General features: G+C 32.4%; 1 protein-coding gene across 1 annotated transcript; it reads left to right on the forward strand.

The window, feature by feature from the left end:
- The first annotated feature begins 5,120 nt into the window (after positions 1–5,120).
- Positions 5,121–17,858, forward strand: LOC120260135 (proline-rich receptor-like protein kinase PERK3). The gene is made up of 17 exons (XM_039267575.1): positions 5,121–5,247; positions 6,067–6,132; positions 6,794–6,859; positions 7,891–7,956; positions 8,617–8,682; positions 9,191–9,256; positions 9,907–9,972; positions 11,197–11,250; positions 11,909–11,974; positions 13,538–13,603; positions 14,235–14,819; positions 15,161–15,247; positions 15,376–15,446; positions 16,577–16,653; positions 16,917–17,058; positions 17,138–17,299; positions 17,509–17,858. The coding sequence occupies exons 1-17, from the start codon at positions 5,121–5,123 to the stop codon at positions 17,647–17,649; spliced, it is 1,974 nt and encodes a 657-aa protein (XP_039123509.1). The 3' UTR covers positions 17,650–17,858.
- The last annotated feature ends 5,175 nt before the right edge of the window (positions 17,859–23,033 follow it).

The following is a 23,033-nucleotide window of genomic DNA, read 5'->3' on the forward strand; positions in this document are numbered from 1 at the left end:
TCACATGTTGAAGGGCCATTGGCTCATCACTAATATTCGTTTAATTATTAGTAGTTTGGATTTTTGTTCAATTTTTATATAAATATGGATAATATATATATCTATATATAACATTTTAATTAAATATTTAATATTTTGGGTCTGGCCTGGGCGGAGAGGGTATTCTCCCACCCCGCGACGGGGAATTATAATTTTTTTCACATCTCAGCCCTGACCCCAAAAAATTGTCCCCCTTTTCAATCCGGACTGGATGGGGAATTGGGTTCTCCCCCCTGGGCCAATTGACAACCTTAGAGATGAAGAGAAAATCTTAACCTTTGAGGATAGTCTGTTCACTTTGCATGTAAATTTTAACATTTGACCTCTCGATTTAGTTTCTTTTCCATTCTTTTCAATAGTATATTTTAAGTTCATTTGAAATTAATAAAATGACACCTTTTTTCTGTAATTTTGTGATCCTGTGGTATGGTGCTTGTTATTTCTCTCAGGGGTTGTGTTACTTTATGGGGCGTTTGGATGCGATGCTTGGAATGGAAATGGGCTCTCAATGGACCTAATCCTTTGTTTGGGTGTGCATGCATGCATGGGATTGAGAGAGGCATGAGCAAAGAGTGAAAACATGTGTCATGGATAATCACAATCCTTCCAACTTTGAGAGGATTCTCATTACTAGATGATAACTTGATGCTAAAATGGCATTTTTACCCTTGCATTAGCATTTCCATGAGGGCAAACTCTGTTACCTATCTCCCTTCCTCTCGCCTTCATATCTCTCCATTCTCTCTTCTCCTCGGATTCCGGCGAGCTCCGGTGGTGGAGGAGCTTGTTGAGGTTGGATTTTGGGTGCTCAATTGAGATTGCTGTTAATATGGAGGAACATATATTTTCTTGTGATTAATTTGAGAATTTATTATATTACAGAAATTAATGTTAATATGAGGGAACATGTATTCTATCATACCATTTTTGTAATTTATTATTTTTTTTTACATTCATTTTTTAACATTCAATTGTTAAAGTCAAAGTATAAAAAATTATTAAAAAAATAAAAAATTATAATTAGTAATTTAATTTTTATAGAAAGCTCTCCAGTTTTGATATATGATTAATGTCGATAATTAATAATTAATTAATGATCCAAATGAGCTATTAAAATTAAATATTTATTTATAATAATTAAGTAATTTTAAAATTTAAATATTAAAAAAACAATTATCACTTAAAAAACTAATTATTACGTGTATAATATTATTTATTTGTATAAAAGTTGAAAGAGCCATTTAATCATATTTATTTATTTATTTTTTTCATTCCCAATGCACTACTCTCCTAATCATTTACAAACAAACATAGTGTTAGTGCAACCGCACTATTTATTGGCATGATTTGACACCTAGACCAAGTGACGTGGCAACCAAGGGTGACAAAGCATAATTGATGATGTGCAAAGACATGGTGACATGATGAGAAGACTTGAGTGCAAAGGCAAACATCTCGAAGATCTTGGTGGAGCTTATTTTTGAGTAAGTCCTCAACATGGAGCCAAATATCTCGAAGATCACTGGTGAAAGCTATCTTAAAGATCTCGATGGAGTTATTTTTTGCGATGCATTACAACTCGAAGACAAGATCATATCGAGACCATATTTAGGTGATTTGATCAAGACTAAATATGGTGGAGCTTAATTAAAGAAAAGATCTATTCATGGTGTGAATAAAAGGAGATATGATTTGATGAGAATCATCAAGTCTATCAAGGCAAGATTTGAGGACCAAACTTGGGTGAATCGAAGATCAAGTTTGGAGAATCTTTGAAGACCAAACTTGGAAGATTGAAGACTAAGTTTGGCAAGTTTCGTGAAGACGCACAAGGGACGCAGCGCCCTTGCGAGGGACTGCGTGATGAGGAACCCGAGGAGGTAGGCTAGTTGCCTGCAGTCGGGATCGGGAGATTTGACTGCATCGACTCGGACTAAGCATGACCGGGAGGTTGATGGGTCTTGAGGTCGTCCGCAACGTAACCGTAACTCGAGTCAGTCGGCGAGTCGTACGTATGTCAAATTCATGTTACAATCGTGAGTCGCAATGACTAATTTCTAGCAGTTTTTAAATTAGTAGTCAGCGGAGATTCTAAAAGAGGTATGTGCTATATTTGGGACGTTGAGGCGTCTATATAAGTTACCTCGTCAGATCGTAGGTGCGACTCTTGAGTGACTCTTTTGAGAAGAGTGTGTGAGCACCAAACAATCTAGAGAGGGTAGTGATCTTTTATTGTTGAGAGTGTGAGTGACAAGTGTTTGTACTCATCTATTTTTTACCTCTTTTAGTGGATTGTTTATCTCCCGGGCTTGGCCCCCGGACGTAGGCGAGTGGGACCTGAACCCGGAGTTATCAACGCTGTGTGTCTCGCTTGTGTTTGTGTGCTTTTTCTTTATTGGTTTGTGTGAGACTTCTATGAGTGCTTAAGTGTTACTTAATACCCACAAACTACACCGGAGGAACTAACACATAGTTTTCGTTTCTATACATTCGTCGTTATTCTTCATTTGCATTAGTCCTCCAATTCCCATCATTTCATTTTTTGCAATCAAATCCCTCTTAGTTTTGATTTGATTTTGGAGTCCAAAAAATTTTGAATTGCTGACGACTTTTTTTTGTTTGTGATGGAGAAAAAACAATATTTAAATTTTTAACCTGTGTGAAATCTTAATTCTGATAATAGTGAACATTTATTTTCGACTTGCTGTAAATTTGAGATGGAAAAACTGTATCAGCTATCAAGACTATATTAACGAAAGATCATGAAGATGATGGATTTACAAGATATGCTAATAAGCCTAATATCTATTAGTATGCATCTAAAATAATATATATTGTAATTTAATACACGTTGGATTCCAAAGTAATTTAATGTTGAAGTGAAGAGTTTAGATTAGATTTACTAGAACTTGTGTGCTGACTTCATTTGGTGATTGTCTAAGATGCAAGCTGTCTTCGGCATGATAACGTCATTGATGTTTGAACTTTGTTACAAATGATATACATATATATATATATATATATATATATATATATATATATATATATATATATATATATATATATATATAGAGAACCCATCATCTAGGGGACGCTCCCAGATTTCAAATCTGAGACGTCCATAAGTAATCATCGGATGAAAAATCGACTGATTTCTTATCATTATGAATGTAGAAACCGCGATTCTACAGTGATTGTACATCGATCAGTGAAACGAGTAAAAAAAGTCATGCAGGTGTTTATATAATCAATCAACCATCGGATGATGATCCAACAACTTAAATTTAAAAACATCCCTAGATTTAAAATATAGGGACGTCCCTAAATGATGTTTTCCCATATATATATATATACTCGAGGTATACAATTGATATTGTTGAGAGGAAAGTTCCATGTGACATCCCAGCAAAACACATATGTACTTGCAATATTATGAAAAAAAAATATTTCTCCGAGAAAGGATATCTAGCAATGGCAAACCTTCAAACATGAGGAAAATATATTAAATATAGTGTGAATTTTACAAAAACTTAAGGGTGGGATTATATTTAATACACATATGAAAAAAAAAACCCGAATGACTTAATGCATATTTTAGAAATTAAATAAAATTTAAAAATAGAAGCAGTATAAAAAACTTCAATATTATGAATTTTATATGATATTTTTTTAATGTATTTAATAAATTAATAATTTATATTTTTTAATCCATTAAATTTTTAAAAAATATTATTTCATATTTAATAAGAATTTTAATTTAGCAAATTATTTTAGGTTGGTAGGAGTGAAAACGGGATGGGGATGGGGAGTGGCTTCCCCATCCCCGCCCCAGCCAAGGACGGTGACGGGGAATCCCTGTCCCCGAATTCCCACGAGGGAAAAAAAAAATACTCCTATCCTCGTTCTCACTGGAATTCTTCATGCTAATATACTTATAATTTTTTTTAAAATTATTTAATACCAATACACCCATAAAAAACATAAAAATCATTAAACATAAATCTTCACAAAATAATATATAAAAAACTTAAAAATAATATCAAAATATTTTTCAATATACAACAAACTATAAATATAAAATATATAATTGTATAATTATACAATCTAATACATCAATAAGTTTTTGATTCGTATTTTGAGAATTATTCAATAATTATATATATAAATGATTAATTATGAAAAAAAATTTATTTGACGGCATTTGAGAAATATTTCAAAAAACAATAATTTAAAAATTATAATAATAAAAATATAAATAATTAAAAAATATTAATCGATGATGAGACCTGTGAGGTGGGAAGAGGACTCCAATCCCCATCCCATTTAAGGAGATGGGGACAAATTGATAGGGTATTTTCGGTCCCACTCCCACACTCTCTTTTGTGCCTCACACACACACACTCTCTCTAAAAAAGGAATAATAAAAAAAATTTGATTACATTGTATAAGCAACTAATTACTCATCTTCAATATTAATATATATATAAATTCTCATAACTATATTATAAGTATAAAAAAATTAAAAAGCCAGAATATTTATCAAACACTTTTGAATATTTATTAATTTATTTCTTCTTCTTTTTTCCTCTTATCTTTTTTTCTTTTTCTCTTCTATAAATTTTACAATATATAAAAGAGATATTTATAGATATTTAAAGGTTGAATGAACAATCAGGATTGATTCAATCCAACAGTCTAAAATACACTGATAGGTAAAATAGTAATAATACTGATAAATTAACTACTACAGTATTATTGCCACAGTTATAAGTATCCATTTATAATATTTATACCAGATTCAAATATAAACCACAACGAAAACTGAATTTTTATTGAGTAATTTAGGAGGGTTGCTCTCTAGAGAAAATGAAAAGCTTGAAGGCTTTTTGAATGGTCAATGGAGAATCCGGGAGGTAGTGCCTACAACAACCAGAAAACAACAAAGTTCCATTTTGTGGAACCCACTCCAATGAATACAAAATATTAATTTTAACACGTTTAACAGGAGAGAGAGGGAAGCAATTTATTGATAAACAAATAGTTGGCCAACTCGAACTCGATCGCGTTTATTTGTGAAAAAGATGTCTTTGTCCGGTCAAGCGGTTGCTGGGATCGTGGTCGGCGTTGTCGCTTTGTTGATCCTGCTTCTTCTCTACTGGAGCTGTAGGTGCCCGTCGGAACGTACAAGAACGCCTCAACATCGTAGAAGTACCATCTTTTCTTGTTTCTCCGATTTTCACTAGTTTTATACCTGGAATGGAGATCTGGTTAATAGAGCAATAGAGCTAAGTTTTGTTTTAAAAGAAAATGGCATTTTGGTGATGGAGCTCCTTTGGATGAAGTGAAGTTGGAATGTAGCCTGAATTTTAGAAAGTAACATTCAACTCATGCATTTTTAACCGGGATGAAAAATTTGGGTTGCAAACCCGCACTCACAGCTAGTGATTTATTACCAGTATTACTTGTAACGAGTCTTTAACTCGACACCTTTTGATGACCCTGAATTTTTTAACTTTGACTTGGGAAAATCTCTTCTTTTATGGCTTAATTGTATATGAAATGAAATTAAGAAGTCAAACTATAATATTTGGACAAATTCCTTGCCTTTTCTGACAATAATTTTGGAAAATCTGGTTCTATCTGAAGGCTTTTGATGATTATAGGATTATTCAATAATTCTATTTGTTTCGTATAATTACCACTTTACCAGCAGACATGGTTTTTTTTTTTCCTGCTTATGTTGATTATCATTACTGCTAATTTGATATACAACCAAGTTTCGTTAAGTTTTACTACAAAACTTTATCTGCATCTCAGAATGCTTTTGATAATTATAGAATTATACAAGAGTTGTATTTGTTTAGTGTAATTTCTATCAGAACTTACGGTTTTTGTTGTTCATTTTCATTATCAATACTGCTAATTTACTGTAACGGCAAGTTTTACTATAATATCTGGCAGGCATTGCCGAATTTGACAGATGAATTGGCTTGAATTTTATTTTCATTGATCTGAGTGTTCTTGCAGATACATCGCGTGGTGGGCAGGCTCAGAATAAGCAGAAAAATTCTCTATCTCTGCCTCGTCGTAAAGGTACTACCTTTACTTGTTTCTCTAATTTCCCCTAGTTTATACCTAGACTGGAGATTTGGTTGATAGCACCAGGGTTTCAAAAAAAATTTCTTTTGGTTTTAGGGCTCTGTTTGATGAACTGAAGTTGAATGGAGCTTGAATTTTTTAGTCTTAATTGGAGAAATCTCTTATTTTGTGGCTTACATATGAAATGAAATTAAGTTGATCAAACTATGACATTTGCACAAATTACTTGGCTTTTCTCACAATCATTTTGTTAAATCTGGTTCTATCTGCATCTCACAAGGCTTTTGATGGCTATAGAATTATTCAATAATTGCGTTTGTGTTGTATGATTACCAGCAGAATTTGCTTTCTTTGCTGTTTATTTTCAATATTACTACTACTAATTTGATATATAGCCAAGTTTCATTAAGTTTTACTACAAAATTTAACTTTATCTGCATCTTAGAATGCTTTTCATAATTATAGAATTATACAATAGTTGTGTTTGTTCATTATAATTTCTATCAGAACTTGCGGTTTTTCTTGTTCATTTTCATTATCACTACTACTGATTCGATACACCAGCAAGTTTTACTATAATATCTGTTAGGCATTGCTGGATTCGACAAATGAACTGACTAGACTTTTATTTTCATTGATCTGAGTGTTTATCCAGATGAATTGCATGGTGGACAGGCTCAGAATGGGCAGCAGAATGCTCCACCTCTGCCTCATCGTAAAGGTATACCTTTACTTGTTTCTTTAATTTTCCCTTGTTTTATTCCTGGGCTAGAGATCTGGTTGATAGCACTAGGGTTTCAAAAGAAAATGGTTTTTTGGTGTTAGAGCTACTTTGGATGAACTGAAGTTGAATGGAGCTTGATTTTCTTAGCCTTAACTGCAGAAATCTCTTCTTTTATGGCTTACATATGAAACGAAATTAAGAAGCTCAAACTATGATATTTGGACAAATTCCTTGGCTTTTCTCGCAATCAGTTTGGAAAATCTGGTTCTATCTGCATCTCACAAGGGTTTTGATGATTATAAGTTAAAAATTGGCGTTGATGAAGGCAGAGAAACGGGTTGACTGAGGCGTACCGATGCACTAACCTTAAGAACAAATTCGCCTCCTTTTTCAGTGCAACAGGATCAAATGGCGATGTTCTCCCAGGATACAACAGTCTTCTTTTCTCTTGGTCTTGCACCAGGACAGAGAAAATATTGAGTGCTCAGTTTGCGGGGAAAGAGAAGTGAAGAAAAGCAGATGAAGGAGATGTTGTATGAAACCGGTTCTGGGTTTGCAATTCATCTGGCTCAAACTATGATATTTGCACAAATTACTTGGCTTTTCTCACAATCATTTTAGAAAATTTGGTTCTATCTGCATCTCACAAGGCTTTTGATGACCATAGCATAATTCATTAATTGTATTTATTTTGTATGAATACCAGCAGAATTTGCATTCTTTGTTGTTCATTTTCATTATCATTTACTGCTAATTTGATATACAGCCAAGTTTTTCATTAATTTTTACTACAAAATTTAACTTTATCCGCATCTCAGAATGCTTTTGTTAATTATAGAATTATACAATAGCTGTATTTGTTTAGTGTAATTTCTATCAGAAATTATGGTTTTTGTTGTTCATTTTCATTATCAATACAGCTAATTTGTTGCACAAGCAAGTTTTACTACAATATCAGGCAAGCATTGCCGGATTTGACAAATGAATTGACTTGACTTTTATTTTCATTGATCTGAGCATTCTTGTAGATGAATTGCAAGGTGGACAGTCTCAGAATGGGCACCAGAGTGCTCCACCTCCGCCTCCTAGTAAAGGTACAACTTTTACTTCTTTCTCCAATTTCCCCTAGTTTTATACTTGGACCAGAGATCTGGTTGATCACCAAAAGAAAATGGTCTTTTGGTGTTAGAGCTCGTCCTTCGGATGAATCGAAGTTTAATGGAGCTTGAGTTTTTTGGCCTTAACTGGAGAAATCTTTTCTTTTATGGCTTACATATGAAACGAAATTAAGGAGCTCAAACTATGATATTTGCACAAATTACTTGGCTTTTCTCACAATAATTTTGGAAAATATTGTTCTATCTGCAACTCACAAGGCTTTTGATGACTATAGAATTATTCAATAATTGTATTTGTTTCGTATAATTACCAGCAGAATTTGCTTTCTTTGTTGTTTATTTTCATTATTGTTACTACGAATTTGAAATACAGCCAAGTTTCGTTAAGTTTTACAACAATAACCTAACTTTACCTGCATCTCAGAATGCTTCTGATAATTATATTATCATGCAAGAGTTGTATTTGTCAAGTGTAATTTCTATCAGAATTGATGGTTTTTGTTGTTCATTTTCATTATCAGTGCCGCTAATTTTTGTTGTACTAGCAAGTTTTATGATAATATCTGGCAATCATTGCCGAATTCGATAGATGAAATGACTTGACTTTTATTTTCATTGATCTGAGTGTTTTTGCAGATGAATTGCAAGGTGGGCAGGCTCAGAACGGCCAGCAGAGTGCCCCACCTCCACCTTGTCTTAATGGTACCTCCTTTACTTATTTCTCCAATTTTCCCTAGCTTTATACCTGGACTGGAGATTTGGTTGATAGCACTAGGGTTTAAAAAAAAAGTGTCTTTTGGTGTTAAAGCTCCGTTTGATGAATTGAAGGTAAATGGAGCTTGATTTTTTTAGCCTTAACTGAAGAAATCTCTTCTTTTTGGCCTACATATGAAACAAAATTAAGTTGCTCAAACTATCATATTTGCACGAATTACTCTGCTTTTCTCACAATCATTTTGTTGAATCTGGTTATATCTGCATCTCACAAGGCTTTTGATGACTATAGAATTATTCATTAATTGTATTTCTTTTGTATAATTACCAGCAGAATTTGCATTCCTTGTTGTTCATTCTTTGTTATTCATTTTCATTATCACTACTGCTAATTCGATGCACCAACAAGTTTTACGAGAATATCTGGTAGGCATTGCCGAATTGGACCTATAAACTAACTTGACTTTTATTTTCATTGAACTGAGTGTTCTTGCAGATGAATTGCATGGTGGACAGGCTCAGAGTGGGCAGCAGAATGCTCCAGCTCCGCCTTGTCGTAAGGGTACTACCTTCACTTGTTTCTTCAATTTCCCCTAGTAATATACCTTGACCGAGATTTAGTTGATGACAATAGGGTTTCAAAAGATAATGGTCTTTTGGTGTTAGAGCTGCTTTGGATGAACCGAAGTTGAATAGAGGTTTAAGTTTTTAGCCTTAACTGCAGAGATCTCTTCTTTTATGGCTTACATGTGAAACGAAATTTAGAAGCTCAAACTATGATACTTGGCTTTTCTCACAATCATTTTTGTTGAATCTGGTTCTATTTGCACCTGACGAGGCTTTTGATAAATATAGAATTATTCATTAATTGTATTTCTTTTGTATGATTACCAGCAGAATTAGCATTCTATGTTGTTCATTTTCATTATCATTACAGCTAATTTGATATACAGCCAAGTTTCGTTAAGTTTTACTACAAAATCTAACTTCATCCGCATCTCAGAATGCTTTTGATAATTACAGAATCATACAAGAGTTGTGTTTGTTTAGTGAAATTTCTATCCAACTTAGGGCTTTTGTTGTTCATTTTCATTATCAATACTGCTAATTCGTTGCACCAGCAAGTTTTACTATAATATCCGGCAGGCATTGCCAGATTTAAGAGATGAATTGACTGGACTTTTATTTTCATTGATGTGAGTGTTCTTGCAGATGAATTGCAAGGTGGACAGGCTCAGAACGGTCTGCAAAATACTCCACCTCCGCCTCGTTGTGAAGGTACTACCATTACTTGTTTCTCTAATTTCCCTTAGTTTTATACCTGGACTGGAGATTTGGTTGATAGCACTAGGATTTAAAAAAAAAATGGTCTTTTAGTGTTAGAGCTCCGTTTGATGAACCGATGTTGAATGGAGCTTGAATTTTTTAGCCTTAACTGGAGAAATCTCTTCTTTTATGGCTTACATATGAAATGAAATTAAGTTGCTCAAAATATGATATTTGCACAAATTACTTGGCTTTTCTCACAATCATTTTGTTGAAGATCTGGTTCTATCTGCATCTCACAAGGCTTTTGATGACTATAGAATTATTCAAAAATTTTGTTTATTTTGTATGATTACCAGCAGAATTTGCATTCTTGTTGTTCATTTTCATTTTCATGACAGCTAATTTGATGTACAGCCAAGTTTCATTAAGTTTTACTACAAAATCTAACTTTATCCGCATCTTAGAATGCTTTTGATAATTATAGAATTATACAAGACTTGTATTTTTTTGGTGCAATTTCTATCAGAACTAATGGTTTTTGTTGTGCATTTTCATTATCAATACTGCTAATTCGTTGCACCAGCAAGTTTTCCTATAATATCTGGCAGCATTGCCGGATTCGACAAATGAATTGACTTTACTTTTATTTTTATTGATCTTGTTGGAATATAGTACTACATCGGTTGTGTGATAGAAGTGTAATAGGTTTATATATAGGTATAGGGGTTGAGCCATTAAGTCTTGAGACTTTTTGATGTAAGACTCCTAAACCCATATAGAGCCCATATAGAGCCCACATAGAGCCCACTAGTACCAAAATATAAAATCTAACATTGCATCAGAGAAATATAGTGGAGCCCAATATATGTTTACACAAGTGGTGTACAAGTCCATGTGTGTAGGACCTCTGAGGCACAAGTAGTGTACAAGTCCATATGTGTAGGACCTCCGAAACACAAAGTAGTGTACAAGTCCTGGTAAATAGACCTTTGGTGTATAAGTCTGAGCAACTTCGACCGAGTTGAACTTGAGGGAAGATGTTGGAAATATAGTACCACATCGGTTGTGTGATAGAAGTGTAATGGGTTTATATATAGGTATAAGGGTTGAGCCATTAAGTCTTGAGACTTTTTGGTGTGAAACTCCTAAGCCCATATAGAGCCCATATAGGGCCCACTGGTACTAAAATATAAAATCTAACAAATCTGAGTGTTTTTGCATATGAATTGCAAGGTGAACAGGCTCAGAACGGGCAGCAAAATGCTCCACCTCCGCCTCGTCATAAAGGTATTACCTTTACTTGTCCCCCAAATTTCCCCTCGTTTTTTACCTGAATTGGAGACCTGGTTGATGGCACTAGGGTTTTAAAAGAAAATGGTCTTTTGGTGTTAGAGCTCCTTTAAATGAACCAAAGTTGAATGGAGCTTGAATTTTTTAGCCTTAACTCGAGAAATCTCTTCTTTTATGGCTTACATATGAAACGATTAGGAGCGCAAACTATGATATTTGCACAGATTACTTGGCTTTCCTCAGTCATTTTGTTGAATCTGGTTCTATCTGCATCTCACAAGGCTTTTGATGACTATAGAATTATTCAATAATTGTATTTGTTTCGTGTGATTACCAGCATAATTTGCTTCCTTTGTTGTTCATTTTCATTATCGTTACTACTTATTTGATATACAGCCAAGTTTCGTTAAGTTCTACTACAAAATCTAACTTTATCCGCATCTTAGAATGCTTTTGATAATTATAAAATTATGCAAGAGTTTCATTTGTTTAGTGTAATTTCTATCAAAACTTACGGTTTTGTTGTTCATTTCCAATATCATTACCGCTACATTGATGCACCAGCAAGTTTTACTATAATATCTGGTAGGCATTGCCGGATTCGAAATATGAACTGACTTGACTTTTATTTTCATTGATCTGAGTGTTTTTGCAGACATATTGCAAGGTGGACAGGCTCAGGATGGGCAGCAGAATGCTCCGTCTCCCCCTCATCGTAAAGGTACTACCTTTACTTGTTTCTCCAATTTCCCCTAGTTTTTAACCTTGACCAGAGATCAAGGTAGTCAAATCGAGATTCGAATCGTGAATCGAAATTCTAAATTTGTGAATCGAGTATCGTGAATCGAATCGAATCTTAAGATTCGGTTCAACATTTCAAAGTCATATATATATATATATAACATGATTATATAAAAAATAAAAAAATAAAAATTCTAAGCCATGAATTAAATATAAACTAGTTTGGAAGACATTTTCTTAGTTTGAGATCCTGTTTTGAGCTTAGAAGACATTTTCAAGTATTAAGCAAACCTATATATATTTAAAAAAAACATTAGTTATTTCAAAAATAGTTCAGATTTAAAAATCAATATAATAATCACAAAAAGATTAAATTATGTTAAAGATTAGTTTTTAAATTAAAAAGATTTCTTTTCATAACAAGAGTTTTAAGATAACAAATTAATTTGATATTAAAATTTAAAAAAAAACATTATCTTTTAATTAATCTTTGAATTTGTTTTTGGATAACAAATTTAAAGATTAATTAAATAATCACTAATTTAAAAAAACTTTTTATAATAATTAAAAATAGTTGATCGCATGCATTATAATAAAAGAATTTAAAAAGTAAAAGAGAAGAATGTCGAGAAAGATGAAGAGATGGTATAAAAATGCCTATGTTGAGGATGTTGGAATAAAACAACAAAAATTTCTCCTTCCTCCTATGTTTCTTACTCTTTTTTTATTCTTCCTTTTTCTTTTGATTTTTCTAATTCAAAACTTGTATTAACTAGGAATCGTTGATCTTCTCGATTCATATCGATTCGACCGATTCGAGACAGATTCAAACGATTCATTCACGATTCTAGATCAATTTCGATTCTTTTATTAGATTCGAACCGTTACGGATGAAAAACGATATGAATCGTAAGATTCGTATCGAGAACCGTACGATTCTAACTACACTGGTTGGTAGCGATAGGGTTTCCAAAGAAAATGGTCTTTTGGTGTTAGAGCTCCTTTGGATGAGCCCAAGTTGAATAGAGTTTTAATTTTTTAGCCTTTAACTCTCTTCTTTTATGGCTTAAATGTGAAATGAAATCAAGAAGCTCAAACTATGATATTTGCACAAATTGGTTGGCTTTTCTCACAATCATTTTGTTAAATCTGGTTCTATCTGCATCTCACAAGACATTTGCTTACTATAGAATTATTCAAAAATTGCATTTGTTTTGTATGATTTCAAGTAGAATTTGCATTCTTTGTTGTTCATTTTCACTACCATTACTGCTAATTTGATATACAACCATGTTTCTTTAATTTTAACTACAAAATCTAACTTTATCTGCATCTCAGTATGCTTTTGATAATTATAGAATTATACAAGAGTTGTATTTATTTGTTTAGTGTAATTTCTATCAGAACTTATGGTGCGTTTTTCATTATTAATACTGCTAATTCGTTGCACTAGCAAGTTTTACTATAATATCTGGCAGGCATTGCTGGAGTCGAGAAATGAATTGACTTGACTTTATTTTCATTGATCTGAGTGTTCTAGTAGATGAATTGCACGGTGGACAGGCTCAGAATGGCCAGCAAAATGCTCCACCTTCGCCTCATTGTGAAGGTATTACCATTATTTGTTTCTCCAATTTCTCCTGGTTTTATACCTGGACTGGAGTTTGGGTTTATAGCACTAGGGTTTCAAAAAAAAAAAAAAATGGTCTTTTGGTGTTAGAGCTCCTTTGGTTGAACCGAAGTTGAATGGAGCTTGAATTTTTAAGCCTTAACTGGAGAATCTCTTCTTTTATGGCTTACATATGAAGCAAAATTAAGGAGCTCAAACTATGATATTTGCACAAATTACTTGGCTTTTCTCACAATCATTTTGGAGAATCTGGTTCTGTCTGCATCTCACAAGGCTTTTGATGACTATAGAATTATTCAATAATTGTATTTGTTTCGTGTAATTACCAGCAGAATTTGCTTTCTTCATTTTCATTATCGTTACTACGTATTTGATATACAGCCAAGTTTTGTTAAGTTTAAGTGCAAAATCTAACTTTATCTGCATCTAAGAATGTTTTTGATAATTATAGAATTATACAAGAGTTGCATTTGTATAGTGTAATTTCTATCAAAACTTACAGTTTTTGTTGTTCAGTTTGCAAGTTTTACTATCATATCTGGTAGGCATTGCCGGATTCGACAATCGAATTGACTCGGCTTTATTTTCATTGATCTGAGTGTTCTTGCAGATGAATTGCACAGTGGACAGGCTCAGAATGGGCAGCAGAATGCTCCACCACCTTCTGATCATGGTTTTGAAATACCGCCGCATCCTCCTTGCCCTCCTCCGGGACCATTTGTTCCCTATCATCCATTTCCACCACCTCACCCCCCACCCCCTCCTCCTCCACCGCCACCGCCACCGCCACCTGCCTTCTTTAGCAACAATGGAGGAATAGGGTCCAGCTATTCAGGTCCTGATAATTCTTTACCTCCTCCACCTCCTGGAATTTCCCTTGGTTTCTCGCAAAGTACCTTTACTTATCAAGAGCTAGCAAGGGCAACAGATGGGTTCTCTGTTGCTAATCTGCTCGGGGAGGGTGGTTTTGGCTATGTGCATAGAGGAGTGCTTCCAAATGGTAAAAAGATTGCGGTCAAGCAATTGAAATCTGTAGGTGTGCAGAAGAAGCGCGAGTTTCAGGCAGAGGTTGAGATTATTAGTCGTGTGCATCACAGACATTTGGTCTCATTGGTTGGATATTGCATTTCTGAAGAACGGAGACTGCTTGTCTGTGAGTTTGTTCCAAACGGCACATTGCATTTCCATTTGCACGGTAATACTTTCAAATTTATGATTGTTTTCTTAATTAATTCATGGGTGCAATGAATAAACCGATCGAGACCGAGTAAAATTCTTGTTAGTGTGTGTTTGACATGCATCTATTATCAACTGTGCAATGAATAAACCTGATCAGTTAAGTTCTTGTTAGAGTGTGTTTGCCAGAACTGCTACCGACTTCACCAACCATGATTACGAAGCATCTCTAATTTATTCAGTACTAGCTAGCAAGGAAACTACGAAATAAATTGAAGAGCTTAATTAGATGTTTGTTTATAGTTTCTAGCATTCACTTCATCATTTACATTTAATGAATTATTATTTGGGTTTTTGCAGGGGAAGGTCGACCAACTATGGATTGGCCTACGAGATCAAAAATTGCTTTAGGATCTGCTAAAGGATTAGCCTATTTGCATGAGGATTGTGAGTAACTGTTGCTTTTCTTTTCCTTATTAAACAGCTGATATTTTCAATATATGCATTTGTTAATTGTAGCTGTTGAGAGCAACATAACATTCTCTTGATTTTTTTTTTCATCGTTCTGTTTATAGGTAATCCTAGGATTATTCATCGTGATATTAAGCCGGCCAATATTCTTCTTGATTCCAACTTTGAGGTGAAGGTGAGAAAGTTTTAATTATCTTTTCTTTCTTATCATTATTTTTTGTTCTAATATGCCTTAACATACGTACTGTATAAAGAAGTAGATGAACAAAAATAATATAAATAAAAGTCTCAAAGTTGACTAAAGTATAATTTTGGTTGATGGATTTGTTGCTAAAATTTAAAATTTTCACTATCCAACTTAGTAAAGCAAAGGTAATACACCAAATGACCAAGAAAAAATGAAATTCTTTCTGTTTTCTTTTGGTCCTGATTTTAATGAGAATTATTATCTTCCATCCATGTTAGTCCTTGTTTGAATTTAGACAATGAGAATTTCATTGCTTTGATAGGATGGTTCAACCATCTCATTAAGGGGATTCTCATTACCCCCTTTAATTGGGAGAATGATAGAGGGGTAATGGATGATCCCCTCTCTTCACATTTATTTATTATTTAAAATTAATTTACATATCTAATTAATATATTTAAAAATTAATTAATTAAAATTAAAATTTATAATAATTAAAGTAAATTTGATATTCAAGTTATTTTATAATTGTGTGTTTTTTTTATTTTAAACACTTAAAATATTGCAATTAAATTAGTTGGTGACGTGGAAATTACAATAATTGAACTATAATTATTTAATGAAAATATTTAATTAAAATAATTTAATAAGCAAATAAATGTTAAAGTAAATTATTTCCTTGAAATATTTAATTATAATAAATTTAAGTAAATAATTATTTTTTTAACTATTTAATAATAAATAATGTTAAATATTTATTGTTAAACATAATTTATTAGATACCATCACGTAATTTCATCATCTCTCTAAACCTTTCTATTCCCGATCCTCATTCCCTCTAATCAGTTTTTATTATCCTCTCCATTCCTCATTCTCATTCCTTTCTTTTTCCCATTCCTTTGTTCTCATTCCCATTTTGCAATCCAAATATGAAGTAATAGCATATCCTTCAGTGTTATGTACCATGCCAGTGATTTCAGTAACTTCAACCTGCTTTTGTAGCTAAAATTTTTTCACGGAACTAAAATTTATCCAAAGAACAGATGCTTTCTAAGTATTATATCCGTTGTTGATTCATAGCCAACATTTTCATTTAATGAACATGTAGCTATTTGCAGATTGCAGATTTTGGACTTGCAAAAGTTGTACCTGATAACAACACTCATGTTTCAACCAGAATCATGGGTACTCTTGGGTAACTGAAATTTGTCATTCCCTTCTCTCAGTTCTAATTTTAACAAAATATGTTACTACTGAAAAGTCCAGATTGTTCAAATGATATTCCTGTTACGCAGTAATTGTTATTCTTGTGTTTTATGAAAGAACTTTTGTTTTGTTTTGTTTTGTTTTTTGTTTTGTGGGTAACCTTGCAGCATCTGGGGCCAGTGTCTTATTATTGTTTGCCCTGTAAGTAACACAAACTCTTCTTCTGTTTTACTAACCTGTCAATTTCTCCAGGTATTTGGCACCGGAGTATTTACTTTTCAGGAGGCTAACAGATAAAGCAGATGTTTACGCCTTTGGGGTCATGCTTCTGGAGTTGATCACAGGAAGGCTGCCCGGTGGCAGCCACGCTTCCAGTTATAGCTTGGCTGTTTTGGTCAGTCTCTTGCATGTGGCAATTCAATATCTTCACTGCTTTTGCAGTGACAAATTTGACTGCTTAATTGTTACTGTAGGCAAGGCCGTCGCTCACACATGCTTTAGAGGAAGGCAATTATGAGCCTCTCGTCGATCCAAGGTTGGGGAATAATTATAATCCTAGTGAGATGAACCGGATGGTCGCTTGTGCTGCTGCTTGTGTACATATTTCTGCAAATCGTCGACCTCGAATGAGTCAGGTACTCTTTCCACTTCATAAAAATTGCTCAATATATATATATATATATACACATTTCATGAAGTTGCAATGAATAAGTTCTGATCCAGCTGTGAATTTAAAAAAAGTATCATTAATTTTATTAGGAAGTTTCTCTACTTTTGATTGTCTTCCATACCGACTTCAAGATGTTCAAACTTGATTTCATTTTTGAATGAGAAAACTGAGCAGGTGGTTCTAGTATTGCAAGGACATGTATCCCTTGAAGATTTGAACAATGGTGTTCCCCCCGGCCAAAGTAGGAACTACGTCTCTCGCGGAAATGAGGACCTGGAGAACTTAAGAAGAAGGGCGTTAGGGCCGTTTAGTTAACATTCGCACATGCCATTGGTATCAAGCTAAAGGTCAGGACACGAGTGAGACGGAGATGCATAACACGAACAATTTCGTTTAAATTGATCTCTCTCTCTCTCTCTCTCTCTCTCTCTCTCTCTCTCTCTGTTAGTGTGTGTGTGTTTTGCAGCAATATGAAACTTTTTCTAGTGTTTAATTGCAAAATTTTCCCCCGTCTGTTGTAGCAATGTGAAACTTTTTTTAGTGTGTCACGCCCTGAACCTGGCTCGGCGGCGGACAAACGGCCGTGAACCCACAGGATAGAAACCCATTAGGCACGCAAAGCCTAAAAACTTGCTTCAAGCAAATAATCTAACAAAGTCATGATTTACCGATAACAAAATACATCAATTTCCAAATACAACTTCAAGGACTACGACAAGGTAGAAAATATAACTCAAATACACTGGAGAAAAAAATACTCAATAGCCCGTTAAACTACAATCCCGAACTTTCTTCTGACCTGAAAAGAATTAAGAACAACTTAATGAGCTTGGGAGCCCAGTAAGCAACCACTAAAAAATATCGGGATTGCAAATTGTTCAATAATCTTTAAAAACATAAAAAATGTAACATAATGGAATAATATCAAAATAAACCCATAAATCAGAAATAATTCAAAACAGATTTGATTTACCAAAATATCGAGTATATAAGTCCCCCAAATAACTAATGCCAAAACAAAACTTCAGAACTAATTTATTTAAACTCGGTGATCCGAGTTAGATTTCAGAACTCATAAGTTTACCCTCGGTGACCTGAGCCAGAATATCAGAAGCCGTTATTCTTCACCAACGGAACGGTGCAAAATTATAGTTTTCATGTCAGAAATATGTATCGACACGGTCAGTGTTTAACCTCCAGTGACTACGAGTTTTTATAGCAAAAATATGTGTGTCTAAAATTATCATCAAAGTAATAATACTGAAATTCATTGATCCCGTTTCTAACAAAAATAATTCCAATTATATCAAATAAACTAATGCCAATATGTGATAACATCAATTAACATAAATAACCAATACTGTTCACATAAATAAGATTTATATATATATATAAAATCTCTGAAACAATTAAACACTCAACAGCAGGTTTGTTTCTTTTCTTTAAATAATTTGATAAGTAAAAATAATAATAATAATAAAAAAAAACAATAAACAACCAAATGAATAGGTAATGTCAGGTTAACATTTAAATAATCTGTACTATGCTAATATAGCATAAATCAATTAAATAACATCATTATGCAAAATATCAATAATCACTAAATAATTAATAAATATTACTAAATTCTGAAAATGATTTTGTGAACAGTATAGGAATGGTTTTTATTTTCTAAGCAATAAAATCCAAATTAACAAAATAATTATATAAGCCATTATAAAAAATTAGAAATTTGTATATATATATATATATATATATATATTTATATGTGGTTTATTTATCTGTCAATCGCTCAAAACCCCCAAAATCCTATGATAGGTCAAATTTCTTCGGTGGAACCTCACAACGTAAGTGACACAAAATTTTTGACGAAGAGACTTATTCCCGTCCTCGCCGCTGGTACCACACACCAAAACAAAAAAAGGAGAAGAGGGGGAAAAAAAAAAGCTAGATCTCTCCCTCTTCTTAATCCAAACCAATATCTATAACGGGAGAAACAAAGAGACGACGGCTAGGGTTTTGAAACCTAAATAAAATATAAAAATAAATAAATAAAATTCTGTAACTGTCATGCATGCACAATTAAATAAAAATAAAAACGCATGGGACCACATAGTGTTTAATTGTAAAATCCCTTGTTTTTATACTATGATTATTAAAGCCACTATGGCCATATTTTTCAAAAGTTTTGGATCTGGCTTCACTATTGTTGCATAATTTTTTTATTTTTATTTATGAAAGTGACAAAACACTATACAATGTGGGTTGGGAAATTATCGTTCATCCTTCATATTTTCACTCAATTATATCCAATAAGAATAGAACTTGAGAACTCTTAAATGTTTTACATTTGTTTTTCATAATGGGATTAAGGCCACTTCCAATCTACAACTCTAAATTTCTACCCCAAATCTCAAATTTGGTTATGCTATAGTAAATTATACTTCAACCATCAACCCTTAATTTTATCTATAAAAACATATTCACAAAATATTCCTTCCACTTCTTTTTTTAATATTATTATTACTATTCAATAAAAAAAATACTTGAAATTAATAATTTTTAACAATAATTTAATTAAATATTAATTACAATTTTAGCAACATGAAAATTGCTTTAATTAGATATTTTACAATGAAAATCATAGACAATCATACAACAAATATTTAATATTACAACATAATATTATAAAGGAACATAGTCTCATTGGTTTGAATAATTTTCTGAATTAGTATATTGCTCTCACAAGTGCTCTATCAAACCATTGCGAAGTGCAATGTGAGCTTCTTTGTCTTTAATTTGATTATATCAAGCCACAAACTTTTCAAATCGAGCATTTTTATCTTTGATGACTTCTACAGTTGGTCCAAGCACTGTCAATTCTACAATCGGCGCGCCGAGGTCTCTCTCATCCTCAACTATCATGTTATGCATGATAATACAAGCTTTCATTATGTCACCCAACACATCCATACTCCATAAACGTATAGTAACAACAACAATTGCAAATTTTGCTTGTAGAGTTCCGAACGCACGTTCCATATCTTTTCTGCATGATTCTTGTCTCATGACAAGTATGTGCACGTGGCTCGTAAAATAGTTTGCACAATAGTTGACCATTTAGGATATATGTTATCAGCTAAATAATATCCCATGTTATATTCTTTGCTTTGAATAACACCTGAACCTCAATTTACAGCATCCCCTGTATTGTAATAATTTTCAATTAACCTAGATGATGATAGTGGTGAAAACTCTTCCCAATGTCCAATCGGTATGAAAAAGGCTAAATTGAAGAAAAAGAATGAAACTGATCTTATATCTACAATGGGCAAATTGTAAGAAGATAGCCGATAACTTATGGAGATACTGAAGAAGAAAAATGCAGATAAAATAGTTATGAAATTAGTTTTTGCATTGTATTAGCTTTTATTAAGGTTATTTTTCAATAAAATTTTAACTATTCAAGTTTCATAAATTTGATCATAAATTAATTTAATTAATGATTTTATTATTAATTAAGTAATTAATTGCACAAAAATTAATATTATAGATATATAATGACTAGTTATAATTATATTAATGAATTATTAATTTTATAATTTTAATTACAATAATTATAAAAATAAAAAAATGATTAAAAAATTAATATTCTTGTGGACCCCAAATTTGGGGTTACAATAATGTGATCCTAAATTTGGGGTCATCCTATTTCAAACCCCAAATTTGGGGTCAAATTTAAGTGTGGGTTGGAGCAACCCACACCCAAATATGATACTAAATTTGGGATTTGGGTCATCCATTGGAGATGACCTAATATCATTAGGCTATAAACCCTTAGTTTTATTGTAGAAGTTATATGTATTATTTTTTTTTTTTTACAAACAAGTACCATAGAATATAATTGATTGAATGTGTTTTCTCTTCCAAATTGGAAATGATAATATTTAGCATATCTTTTTGGATGAAATTTAAGTCTTTTTAATGGCATGTTACACAATTCAAATTCCAAACTACTGTATTTAGAGTTTTTAAAATTATTTTGCATTAAAAATATTATTTATTAAATGAATCCACATAATTTTTATTCCAGCATGCACCAGAAAAACTCAAATATAAAGTCAATGCAATTTAAAAACATTTTAAATATATGCAAAAAAAAAAAAGAGAGGAATTTTTCTTATTTCCCCAAATTAGGGATCCAATCTTCTTCAATTTGTGGTTTACTAAAGAGAAGAAGAGAAAAACGTAACCTTTATTAGATCATTTGGGTTTGCAAAGTCTCGATCTGCTTCTCCGATAGATTTCTAGTATTCCATGGCGTCCTGGAGGCAAATGCTTCTAAAAGTCATCGTCCTTGGTGACAGTGGGTGAGCTTCCCTTGATTGCCTCCTGATCTGATGTTGTTTCTCGGTATCTTTCTCATATTTCTTTTGGCTTCCCCCTAATCCTTTGGTTTTCCTTTCCCTAGGGTTGGGAAGATGTCTCTGATGAATCAGTAATCCCTTTGAATTCGTTCCTCCTTGATTTTATTTATTTATTTATTTTTGGTTGGTATGTGGGTGATCTTTGCATTTTATTTTTCATTCTAAATTTAGATATGTGAATAAGAATTTTAGCAATTAGTATAAAGCGACGATTGGAGCTGATTTCTTGTCGAAAAAGGTCCAATTTGACGATAGACTGTTCACTTTGCATGTATTTTTTAGCATTTCACCGCTCAATTTAATTTTTTTTTCCATTCTTTTAAATAGTGTATTTCAAGTTCATTTGAAATTAATAAAATGGCACTTTTTCTCTATCATTTGGTGATCCTGTTATGAAGAACTTGTTATTTCTCTTTGGGTTTGTGTTGTTTTGGTTTAGATTTGATTTTGGAGTCTAGAAAGTTTTGAAGTGTTGACAACTTTTTCTTTGTCTAGATCAATATTAAAACATTGTTTTTGTTTGTGATGGAGAAAAAAAAATATTAAAATTTTTAATCCATCTGAAATCTTAATTGTGATAATAGTGAACATTTGTTTTGAACTTACTGTAAATTTGAGGTGTTGGAGAAAACACTATCAGCTATCAAGACTATACTAAGGATGATGGAGATGATGGATTTATAGGATAAGCTAACATCTACTATGCATCTTGAATAATATATATATAATAATTTAATACATCTTAGATTTCAAAGTAATTTAGGTGGCGTTTGGTTAGATGTAATTTTAAATGCAGTGAATTTTCAGTTACAATGTAACTAAAAATACTTGGTTTTTAAAATACAGTACAGTCAAATCTTGTGTTTGGTTGGGTGTAATTGGAATTAGTATATTATAAGATTTTTTATTTATTTGGAAAAATTTGTAAATCTGTAATTGAAAACACGTGTATAAATGTATGTATATGTGTGTATATATGCACATCTATGTAAATATATATATCAGTATATGTATATATGTGTATATATGAATATATACATATATATATACATATATGTATATGAGTATATGTATATGTATTGTATACATGTGTGTATTTGCATATATGCATATGTATATATGTATATGTAAACATACCTATGTATGTTTATATAAAATATATATGTATGTGTGTATATATGTGTGTGTGTGTGTGTGTGTGTGTGTGTGTGTGTGTGTGTGTATAAGTATATGTGTATGTATATGTGTATATATATATATGTGTGTGTGTGT

This window comes from Dioscorea cayenensis, chromosome 5 (assembly GCF_009730915.1).
Source record: "Dioscorea cayenensis subsp. rotundata cultivar TDr96_F1 chromosome 5, TDr96_F1_v2_PseudoChromosome.rev07_lg8_w22 25.fasta, whole genome shotgun sequence".
Classification (NCBI taxonomy): domain Eukaryota; kingdom Viridiplantae; phylum Streptophyta; class Magnoliopsida; order Dioscoreales; family Dioscoreaceae; genus Dioscorea; species Dioscorea cayenensis.

What these genes read in the sequence shown, in the direction of transcription:
- LOC120260135 (XM_039267575.1), top strand. Translation starts at nt 5,121, where the DNA reads ATGTCTTTGTCCGGTCAAGCGGTTGCTGGGATCGTGGTCGGCGTTGTC. An exon ending in AACGCCTCAACATCGTAGAA is followed by an intron (nt 5,248 to 6,066) that starts GTACCATCTTTT and finishes GTGTTCTTGCAG; the next exon opens with ATACATCGCGTGGTGGGCAG. An exon ending in AGCCTATTTGCATGAGGATT is followed by an intron (nt 15,248 to 15,375) that starts GTGAGTAACTGT and finishes TTCTGTTTATAG; the next exon opens with GTAATCCTAGGATTATTCAT.